Source organism: Triturus cristatus, chromosome 10, assembly GCF_964204655.1.
Source record: "Triturus cristatus chromosome 10, aTriCri1.1, whole genome shotgun sequence".
Taxonomy (NCBI): Eukaryota; Metazoa; Chordata; class Amphibia; order Caudata; family Salamandridae; genus Triturus; species Triturus cristatus.
In genome coordinates this window covers 783419271-783431330 of record NC_140593.1, presented here as the reverse complement: position 1 = coordinate 783431330, position 12060 = coordinate 783419271, and the positions used below count along the sequence as shown (strand labels likewise).

The 12060-nt window shown below is 41.7% G+C and overlaps 1 protein-coding gene across 1 annotated transcript in view; it reads right to left on the bottom strand.

Annotated features, from left to right (window-relative positions):
- Positions 1–1168: 1168 nt before the first annotated feature.
- The window catches only part of LOC146789995 (HUWE1-associated protein modifying stress responses), a 54620-nt gene continuing 43728 nt past the window's right edge, over positions 1169–12060 (bottom strand). Inside the window, exon 4 of the mRNA XM_085628313.1 lies at positions 1169–3248. Within this exon, the coding sequence (XP_085484439.1) occupies positions 3004–3248 (245 nt within the window). The 3' untranslated portion in view covers positions 1169–3003. The remainder of the gene's footprint in view (positions 3249–12060) is intronic.

Below are 12060 nucleotides of genomic sequence, written 5' to 3'. Positions count from 1 at the left end.
CACCCCTTCCTATAAGGTGGAAATGGTGGGTGCGAGGACAACATTAAAATCCAATATAAGAACAAGGTAAGCGCATAAGCCTGAAGCAAACTTCTAGCCCCATCTGGAATGTGCATTGTTGGAAGAGATGCGAAAAAGGTCATGGAGAAGCTTATACTAAAAAAAAAAAATAGTTTTCTAGCTACCTTTCTCTCGTTGTGGAAATACAGAGAAGGGACATGCCCTCAGAAGCAGGGAGCCAAGTGTCTTGACTGAAAGGAAAGGTCTTCCCATTGAAACAGCCTGAAGTACACAAATACTAAGTCTGCTATTTTTATGGCTAATAAACTGCCTTTGTACAAAACCTATGAGAAACTGGGTGCAGTGACAGGACAATTAGCTCATTGCAACCTATGGAAAAAGGAGCAGGGGGTTCAGGGCAAAAAGATTAGGATTCCCGTTTGATAGCTATATAAACAGAGTGAATTGGGCTGAACAGTAACCTGTCAGTTGTACAAGTGAAATAGGTCAATTATCTGTTTGAAACTTCAATAAAAAGATTAAATTATAGCTTTCAGCACAAAGTCAAAGTCGTTGGGAATCAAAGTGACTCTTTCTATGAATCTGAATGTTTAATCTGTCTTCATTGTAATACTCTGCTCATGAAAATTAGAAAACCTTACAATGATAGTTCTATAAATATCAAGAATCCCAAAAAAAGGTAGATCAATTTAGACTTCTGAACCAACAAATGTCTTAACTGAAATTACACCTTAACAATTCAATCCTAGTAAAATAGTAGCCTTGATTAGGAGGGTGCGTCTACAAAACGACTGAGATATGCCATTTTTAATAACCAATATAGCAACCTAAGCATAAGGGTCTGCTTACCTTGGTGGCAGTATGTGGAAAAGTTAAAAACTTCTTAATACTGATTGTCAAGAGCATTAGTTGATATTACTGTACAGTACCTCAAGTCACAGATGTAGCAGGAAGTTAAGAAAAACGGACGTCAAGTTGCACTTGGATAAGCAAAATTTAAACATTCAAACTGGGATACACTTGGTTTCTAAATTGAAGAAACTAGAGGCATTGCATTAAGCATTTCTTTAAAAAAAAATTGAAAATAATGTCAGTATTTAGAAACAGTGTATTGGACTTGAAGCTAAATGGTCTATGTGAAACATTGTTTTAAACAAAAACACATTTATTTTAACTTGTAATTTAGAAATGCTAATACAGATGAGAAAGCCTGAAGACACCTTTCACAATTATGAATGGATTTAGTTCTGAACAATAAATTGGGGCAAACATTTACCAAGATCAAAAACTAATGCAGAGAGAGGCTGGAAAAATATTTTTCAGCAAAAGGCAATTTAATTCTGGGTAAGGTAGAACCAAAAAAAATACTATTTTCATAATTAGTTTGGTATATGTGATCATCCATACCAAGTGTTATTCTTGTTGGAAGTGAGAGCAAGAATTCAAAGCAGGATCCTACAAAGCCCAAATAACTTAAAACTAAGGTTTCATACAGAGTTTGTAATTTGATAGACCAAATTCACGGTTATAGATGTATCAGCAAGTCACACCAACTAAATCATTTTGCATCTCAGTCAGTTAAATCACATCAATATGGCAATTTTTTAAATCAACATAACTAGTTGTTCACAACTTGGAGATTGGCAACTAACGTATGTACCCAAAGGACATACTTCCCAAATTGGAGCATTTACACCAACATTATCAAACTGTTTCTGCAGTTTACGTTAATGGGATAAAACACATATGTATTCCAATTCCTTTAAAAGTTATGTCAAAAAAGGAAGTTCTTACATCAGCTTTATATGCCTTATAGGAAATAAATTAAAGTAGCTAGCAGACAACTATTTTAGTAGTCCATCCACACTAGCATTCCATTACAAAGTCCAATACATCAGGATATTAACCCTAAAGCTTTAATATTTACAGCTGCATTGTGAGTCAACTCTCAAAAAGAAGAACTGTTCAGAATCCAACTTTGTTTAAATAAGGGCCATTACTCAGCAAAACATGCATTTTTTTCCTTCAACAGCATTGAGTAAAATTTCACTGCAGTGATCACAATCCCTGTCCAAAGAATCCCACAACAGTTCCCTAAAAACAAAAACACTTACATAGCCCAAAAACATGGGCATTACTTACAAATGTACAATGGGATTTTACTGCATATAAAAATACCCATCCTCAAATGGAAAAGAAACAAGAATTAAGCCATACAGTATTTACACTGCAGTCTACCCTCAGATAAAGATAATACCACCATCTAAGTGCAGAAGTTTAAGCTGACATTTTTGAAAGCCCATGGATGTTTAATAAGGAGCAAAATCAGTGGGATTACTTCAGAACATGAACAAACAAACAACGTGAATTCAATAAAGATTTTGTATTGATTCAATAAAGTATTAATTGCATGACCATCATAGCACCTCTTTACATTATCACACGATCACCAGAATGATACTGCTTTTAAAATAAAGGGTACAGTCCAATATTTAAGTTGCACAAAAGTACTACAAACTTAGGTGCATGGTAGTGCTGCAGAAATGGAAGCAGTCAGAGTTGACAAGAGATGCCAAGTTATATTTGAAATAAGACAATCAGTCAAACTGGCAATACTGTTGAAGCAAATACTCACAGATAGAAATAAAATATCTTTCTATAACCATACAACTGTTATTTCCTTTCCCTTTACGAATACAAATAAGGGCACTTTTAGCACTGGAACGTGTACATATTCGCCTATGATGATCTTGCTAAATACTACACAATATCTGCTCTCCTCGGACATGAATATAGTTAAAGAAAGCCAAAGTTACAAGAGGCATCTACTGCAATACCTAAAACTCTCTTTATGGCAATCATTATTGAATTCGTTTGTCTGAAACAGTGAAAAAGGGAAGATGGTCTTGAGTTTCCTTTTCAATTTTATGTTGAGGATCAAGTGGCTTTTAAGCAGCATGGTGGGTTTGAATTATCTGCAGTTTAGATCATTCGGTTGCGTTTATGCGTTGGTGAGTCTGTTATAACATCGCCACACTGGGCTGAGGTACGTTTTCTAGTTCCACCATTGTCCAAGTGGAGTGCCATTTCTTCTGATATGAAAGTGTTCAAATCAACATCATGAAGTCCGTTTCTCCTACGACCAGCATTAGAACCACTGCTAACATGAGTGGGAGATCCAGGTGTACTGGAGCGGACACTTATACTAGCCATTGCACCACTCAATCCTGCATCGGAAAAAGAGAAAAAAAAAAGCATAATGTATTTAATTTTTTTAAGTACACTACATACAGGAAAACAGGTGGTTAAATATAAACAAATACGGACACAGAAGAAGCAAACTTGGAGCATTTTTTAAATGCTGAACACAAAAGCTTATTTTCATCATGGGGAAAAAGATATTCGATAAAGACAAAAAAAAACAAAGACCAAATGCACAATTTTAGATGTCCATGTATAATGCTCGCAATATAATACCCCTTCCTCACAGGTCTGCATAACATCAGTCCTGTCAGGGAAAAAAAATGCAGAGACCATTTAACATGGCACTATCATCTAATCACTGAGGCTTGAATTTCCAATTAAACATAAACCTTTGCAGGAAAAACACTAGGCAACCAAAAGATAAAATCCGTTTAAAAAGTACTAGTCAAATGCCCTACTACCCAAGAGTATACAATGCATGAAATAAAAGATTTGCGTAGAACAAAACGTTTTACAAATGCGGATTTACTAAACTAACCAAAGGAGTGTAGATAAAAAAAAACTTTCAAATACATAAAAGGATATTTTGAGGATAGATCTATTAGCATAATGAAATGTAAAATATCTGGTTGCAGTAATGCTATCCAAAGACACCCACAGGAATGTAATGCAACAATAGTCACCTAGTGGAGGATTACATTAATGTGTGCTAAAACTTTTCTTTGCACCCGCATTAACCCAAGATGGAGATTATACAAGAGCTAAAATGGGAGCACGTCTTTCAAGTTCCATCAGCCTTATCCTGCACTGAACTGCATAAAACATTGGCATGCCAGACTTTAGCCAAATATGCAAAGCGATTTCCTATTTTGTGCAGAATCATCCATGGGTTAAAAATGAAGGAATTAAAAAAGAATTTAAAAAAAAAACAGCCTCAACACTGTTAAGTGCAGCTAAAGCATAACTAGAGATTATCAATTGCCACTGTTTAACACAAATGCGGAGTAATAATTCATTTATCATCAGGTGCGAGGGAGGGTGGTGACTTGCAAGAGGAAATGCCATGGGCATTTCATTACAAATTTTCTCCACTGATAAGGACGTTCATCATATGACATTGTGTATATATGGATTAAGCAGGAAGGTGGTTTATAAAAAAAATGGGATTTAAATAATCTGAGTGCTGAGAATTACATACATATAGCAAGGTAGAACATATACATTGAACGAGCCTCATAACTATAAGCAGAATTATTTCTGTGTAAAGTCGTACATTTAGGGTGACCAACTGGCATGGGTGCAAATTCAGGATGGGGAGTGTAAAAATTCAGGACAAAACGTCAGGACAAAGGATAAGTTTTACAGACACATCAGAGGAGGTCGCGCAATAGTATACAAGTAAGCCCATCCATATCCAACCATTTGCAAACCTATACATCATGTATCCTTCCATCCACCCTTTCACTCATCCTTCCATTATCCATCCACCCTTTCCATGCGTACAGTCATCCATTCACTCTTCCACCCATCTTGCCATCCTCTCACTTACTCATCCATTCACCCAGCCACTAATCCTTCCACCTATCCTCCCTTTCTCTCGTCATCAACCCTTTCACTTAGCCATTCTTCCTTCCTTCCATCCACCAATCCTTCCATCCATCCACCAATCCATCTACTCATCAACTCATGAATCCATCCATTGACCCTATCACTCATCCATCCTTTCTCTCATCCGTCCACCCTTTCACTCCTTCCCTCATCTATCCATCCTTGTGTCCATCTACCTTCCCTTTCACTCATCCACCCTTTCACTCATCCATCCATCCACCTTGGCCGATGTCCGGGGAAGATGTCCTATGCAGCTATAGAGGTGTTTGGCTCGGGCCACCCCTAGGCCGTCACCTACCCAGCCGGACATCGGACATTGTTTTCCTCGTCTCCCCGTTGTGTTTCTTTTCCCTCCCCCACCTCTTCCCTCCGTGAGTCTTTGTCTGCCTCCCCTTTTCCAGCCTGACTTTTCTGTGTCCCCTGAAGTATTTTCCCCCTTCCCGGTTTTATTTTCTAATGTTATGCTATGCTTTTGTACGTACCGCGGTGCCAGAGAAACCTTGGCCATTGCCCCGTGGAGCTGTCACATGCAGCTATAGAGGAGTTTGGATCTGGTTCACCCCTTGGCCGTCACCTACCCAGCCGGACATCGGACATTGTTTTCCTAGTCTCCCCGTTGTGTTTCTCTTCCCTCCCCCGCCTCCTCCCTCCATGATTGTCTGCCTCCCCTTTCCAGCCTGACTTTTCTGATTTCCCCTGAAGTATTTTCTCCCTTGCCGTTTTTTTCTAATGTTATGCTATGCTTTTGTTACTTATGTAACTACGTTATACTGTTTCCCTTTCTATGTTATGCGACGCTCCAGCAACTGATGTAACTGTAACAATGTTCTGAAACCAATTTCTTACCTCATGTAAAGCACTGATACCTCTGGGTCTAGCCAGCACTATATAAAACTTTTCAAATATAAATAAAATAAAAATCCACCCTTTCACCTAATAATTCATCAATCATTTCACTCATCCATTCACCCTTTCACTCATCCATCCATCGACCCTTTCACCCACCCATCTACTCTTCCACCCATAGATCCATCTATTTCCCTTTTCTCTCATCCATCCTTTCTATCACTCATCCATCCTGTCTCTAATCATCCATCCATTCACCCTTTCATTCATCCATCCAGCCATCCACCCATCTCTACACTTACTCACTTGCCCACCTTTTCATATTAATTATGAGCTGAGCCTTTGTCTGCAGAGGTGCAGACAGGAGAGGCCAATCAAGAATTTCACCCTGGCTGTAGTTCCTAAAGCAAGGGGTGGGGTGGGGAGGGTCATGCATGATGCAGTGCCAGGCCATGAGGTGACTGACATGGTGTTGTTTCCAGGGCTTTAAGTGGGATGAAAAAACTGGGGGGGGGGGGGGGGGGGGGGGGGGGCTTCGATGTAATTAAGGGCGTGGCTTAAAACACCTTAGCCCAAAATGTGCGCGCCCCACTGGTATTTTGCCTCTGTCATTGTATCCAGATATATAAAACAAGAAACGTTACGCCTACAACAAGCCAGAACTATTGGCTTTGTCAATAGTGGTTAGTTGCATAAAATAAAAAAGCAGCAATCATGGCTTCCTTGAATACAATATTGCAGCCCAAATTGGCACATTGTAATTCTGTATGTGACAAACCGCTGCATACAGAATGACGAAGGGCAGGGTGTGGCTGCTCTTGTGCTCAAAGGAGTGCTTTGAGGCTGCCCCATCACAAAGTTGAGGCTTCATGCAGGGGAACAGTGTTCCCGCCAAAGCCCAAAATTACGGACAAACGGTGTCCGTAAAAGGGATCATCACGGACAACAGACGTGAGATCCAAATTACAGATGGTCTGTGAAATGTACAGACGGTTGGTCACCCTAAGAGTAGTACTAAACATCCAGAGTTTGTTTCACACATGCCAACAGCCACAACTTAGGCAGGAGACTCCCGATTTTCTCAGAAAAAAAATGGCTTTCTTTTAGCAGTCTCCAGTCTAAATTGCCTTTTCTTCAAGTCAATGGGGGGAAAATGAAAACTCCCGATTTTTTTATTCAAAGTTTCCCTCTTTCTAGTGTCAAAATGCAGACGTGTGTTTGTTATTTGGTGAAAGGGAGGCCATGTGGCAGAGTGAACAAAGCTGCCCTTTGTAACTGGGGACCATGATCCTGGGCAAATTAATTAATTTCCCTGAGCCTAAAAAAAAAAATTGTCCTTGCATAATTAATGTGGTGGTCATGTAAAGTGCTGCCATGCTCTTGGGTCGTGTTTGCACTATATAAAACTGCAAAAGGAAAAAAAGAAATCATTTGTCAAAAGTAACCGTGTTTGTGGTATTTTGCATTATGAGGGCTTCAACAGAATATCACTGCCTAATTCTTAAACCTTCCTTTAGAGTGTTTTTAAAGGCTCACATATGAGAGTTTTTTGAATTGCTGCATATTAGCGTGTTCCAATTAGAGTACATTTGCTGTTAATAATTTACTGAAATGTGACCACACTACATTATATTATTTAAAAAAACATGAAGCTTGTCATGTACGTGCAAAAGGTTCCTGTAATCTTTGTGCCTTAATCTGTAAACCTATTGTCAAGGCATCCCTCCTATTTAGTCATTTATGGGCCATTCAGCCTACCTTGAAAAATACCCCATATTATGAGGGGCACTGTATATATAGAGAGATATATTTCCCAACTACAGTAATGTAACTGCTTTATGGTATTACTCTTGATTTCGTACTACTTTCTGATGAGAGCCTTAGCGTAAGAACGCCTCTCAAATAGAAACTTAATGCATGTGGAGCAATAAGTGTGTGTGTGTGTGTGTGTGTGTGTGTGTGTGTGTGTGTGCGAGAACCACATGTGAAACATTTCTAAGCCATTCTTTGGCTTTGACATTATTACCAAAACGAGCGGTGTCAAAATAGATTTGGCTTTTATGGGCTGCAATGTCTCAGGTACACCACTCATCCTCCTCTCATAAAGAAACATCACCCAATGTTGTTCACCCTACACTAACAGACACTACCTACCGAGAACTCACAAGGGTGCACCATCCCACTGGACTGAAATAACACGCAGTGCACCCTGAACTCACAAGCACTCCTCATCCTGTACTAACAGAGACACCACCTTACCCTGAACCCACACCAGTACAAGCCTCACTCTGCACACCTGGTGCACACCGGTCTCTCTGCATACGTACAAGAAAGGCATGCACCTCAAGCACTTTGCTCACGAGTCACGATGCACTCACTTGTCCACAAGTACAGTTACTGGGTATCCTAAAGCTGTGCCAATGAGCTCTAGGATTGGCTGATGGCTTTCAAGCCAATCCTAGATCGCTTTGTTTGTTCTCCACAGCAAAGATTGGAGCAACGGTTGGTGATAGAAATGCACGATTGGCTGTCACCCAACAGCAGGTAAAATTACGGACAAATGGCGTCCATTAAAGAATCCTTCACGGACAACGGACAGACGGCCGAAATTACGGCCTGTCCGTGAAATTTACGGACGGTTGGTCACCCTACGTACATTGCAATCCAAGTAAAGTGTTTCGCATGTCAATTTTACTGTAGTGAACTGGATTCTGGCCTTTGCACTGTAGCAATAAATGTGTTTGCTAATTTGGTTGCATTATATCTATTGCCCACATTTACTTTCACTGCTTTGGAAAAATAGAAGTGTCTTAATCACACAATGCAGTAGAATAAAATTATGTCAGTGAAATAAGGAAATTTGATGGTTACATGATAGATTTCTCTGTCAAAATGCCTGTCAAACCAAGCAGATCATCAAGAGTACTCTGATTAAGTGAAAGTTAAATATAGTTGATGCTGCAAGGGCAATCTAAATCATGGAGCAAGGTTACCTTAATTATGCAGCACATTCTTTTCATCCATTTGAGTTAGAAACTTAAACCATATTACAAGTTACCCTTTAAGTATTTTTTATATTACAGGTTTATTTTGGGTGTAGTTAGCGGAAGTGCGTTTATCAAATAGGGATGTTTGTTTTAAATGGTAAGCAAAAAGTGGACAATCCCAGTTTAGCTTTCAAAAAAGCTTAAAACTATGGTGATGATCAGAGCTACTAGAGCTGTGTGATGCGGTGGCATGTTTTCATAGTTATAGATTTGAGCACCTGCCACATTTCGCAGCACAATTTGCACTTTATTAATTTGATTTCTCAATACATACAATTCTGGATACATAAAGAACACATTTCACAACGCAGGGGGGCAGAGTAAAATGATCTTCACCATCCATACAATTTACAGACCGAATAGGAGCTAAACAAAAAGGTTTGTGCCGTTTTATAGTCTAGTATGCGATTGGTGTTGTATCAGGTGCAGGTAGATAAACAATGACACCGTAAACTAACCCAACCCTTCTGGCTCTCCCCAAGATTGGCCCACTCGGCCCCATAATAAGACTGTCTGAATGAAATCTTCGTGCTAAGACTTTGGGATGTGTGGGGTTCCCCTGACGAGGCGTATGCCATGTGGGTGCAGGGGAATGCGTGTTCTAATGCTGGAGTCAGTGGCCTCCAGCATCAAGTCCCATTCCATGGATATCAGGGAGGGGGTTATTCGAAGTAGAAAGGGAGCTACCGGCAGAATCCTGCCTTGGTTTAACAGTAGGGCATGGAAAGCCTCGGGCCAAGGATAGTGGTGTATAACCCAGCTCATGTAGGTTAAGCCCTGCCAGCCAGTATGCGAGCCATTGCAGATGACTTGCAAAACAATATGCACGAAAGTCCAGTGCCCCCATGCCCTCAGTCTGTCCCAAGCTGCAGCTTTGTCAGTTCCACCCTTTCCCACAAATCGAGTCAGACAAGAGTGTGTCTAGAGTTCTGAAAAAAAGAGGCAGGGATCAGTACTGGAAAGTTTGTGAAAAGAAACACAGCAAGAGCGGGAGCATAACCATCTTAGAGATGGCCATCCTGCCCGCCACTGAAAGGGACAGTGATATCCAAAATGATATTTGAGTGCGGAGAGCTTGGACTGCCCTCAGCAGGTTGACATGTAGTAAATCTTGAGGCCCTATATTTGGATGCCCAAGTATTTAAAGGTAGTTGGAGCTACTGGGAGAGTAAGCAGCCCAAATCTAACCGCATCCGGGTGCACGTTGGGCAGGAAAAAAAAAAGCACATGGGACTTTATTCTTGGTTTAAAGTAAGTCCCAATAGTTGTTTAAAGATGCGCGGTATAGGTTCCTGGTTGTCCTCTAGGTTGCAGATAAAGGATAAGACCATTTGCGTATGCCGATAATACATGTGCAGCGTTAGACACAAATACCTTTTCCAGCCGCCTCCTTTCTAAGTTTGATTGCTAGTGGTTCAAATGCCAGCATGACTAGAAGGGGCGATAGAAGGCAACCATGTTGTGTGCCTCTGCAGACTGGGTAGGGACGGAATATGTGCACTCCTGTGCGGGCTCTAGCCGCGGTTAACGTGTAGAGTAATTTAACCCAGCACACGAATGCAAGGGGGGAGACCAAATTTACAGAGGACGAGTAGCATGTATTCCCAGCTAAGGGTATCAAAGGCCTGGCACAAATCGAGGGAGACGCACCCGGCTTCCATGTCTTTAGGGGTGTCCTCCATGACGTGGTAGAGATGCCTGATATTCAGGGAGGTACTTTGTGCCGGGACAAAGCTACTTTGATCCGCGTGTATAAATTACAGCAGAAAAGGAAGCAGAAGGGCTAAAATTTTACTTGGGATCTTAGATTCCGTATTTAACAGCGACAGTGTTCGGTATCACGAAGTGTTTGTGGGATCCCTGCCAGGCTTAGGAAGAGAAGTAACTAGGGCCTGCATTGTGGTAGGGGGCAGGCCACCTGATTCTAGAGCTAATCGGTAAAGATGCTCCAAGTGAGGGACTAATTTGTCTGAGGTGGTGTCATAAAATTCTATCGGTAGGCCATCTAGTCCAGGCTTTGTTGCATGAGTGTACCTGGATGGCTTCCTTCTTTTCAGTTTTAGAGATGGGACCAGCTAAGTCATCTTGCTTAGTCTGGGCCAGTGAAGGTCACACAGGAAACCTCACCTATTCCCTCAGGGGCCCTATACTGTGTCTCGTAATATTTGCAAAAGGCTTCATTAATGTCTTTGCATATTCATTGCTGTGCCGTTGGGTGAGACCACCACTATAGGGGTGGTGGATGGCATAATGCGCGGAAGTTGTGAAAGAAGTGCGCCCCATTTGTCTGCATCCGCATTCTTGAGTGGAGTGTAGGATGGATGGTCTATTATGCGTAGGCGCTCCAGTAATTCTGCGTGCTGTATACGTGCCTGTTGAAGCTCCTCCGCTTTAGTAGAATCGGTCAGTTTCCTGCACTAATTTGTTCCGCGTGTTTTCTACTGCCTTAAGGTTGTTAATCCCTTGTCAGGCCCCTACAGTGGCACTAATAGCGGCCCCCCCCTCACGACAGTCTTAAATGCTTTCAATTCTATAAGGCGTCAGGATGCCGAATCGATGTTTTTGGCAAAATTGGTAATGGTTGTGGCAATAGGGTTACGGAAGACAGCGTTTCCCAACATCTGTGGCCGTAACTTCCATGTGGGGACTGGTATAGGGACTCTCCCCCAGGACAGTGTGATCTCTAGAGGGTTGTGATTGGAAAAAGTCTCCCCCAGGTATGTGGCAGGTGTAAACAGGGCAGTAGTAGGCTGGAATCAAAAGGTCAGTAGTGCCCCCCCCCCCCCCCCCCCCCCCCCCCCCCTATAGTAAGTGCTCTGATGTGGCTATGTATCCTCAACACTGGGCGCTCCTGCAGGCTCCCACCTCACCCCTGTGTCATACTGGGCAAACAGTAGAGCTAAACATGGGGCCTTCCCTGCTGTATCGTGGCACAAGGCAGTATTCTTAAACGTGTAGGTGGTGAGGCACACTAACTGGGATCAACCTAAAACAGGGGGTCTGGAGAGCTGGGCTCACCCCAGCAGTCCGCAGACTCTTGTATAGACCAGGAATGTGGAATTCCTATAGCCTGATGCCCAGGACAATTTGTTTGCAGTCAGGGGCAACAAGTGGTCATGTGTATTTTGTCCTTGGGACAAGTAGGCCCAACCCCCTGCGGCACAAACCCTTTGACTGCCAGTTTGCAGTACCACATTATGGATCAGAGAAGGGCACTGTCTGCAGTTAAGGAAATATTTTTGCCCATATGGTAATGACGTTCAAACTTGTTTAGCAATATGAGGCTATGTATAATGCTCCCAGAATGCTCTGATTTGATGCAAATATTGCAGAA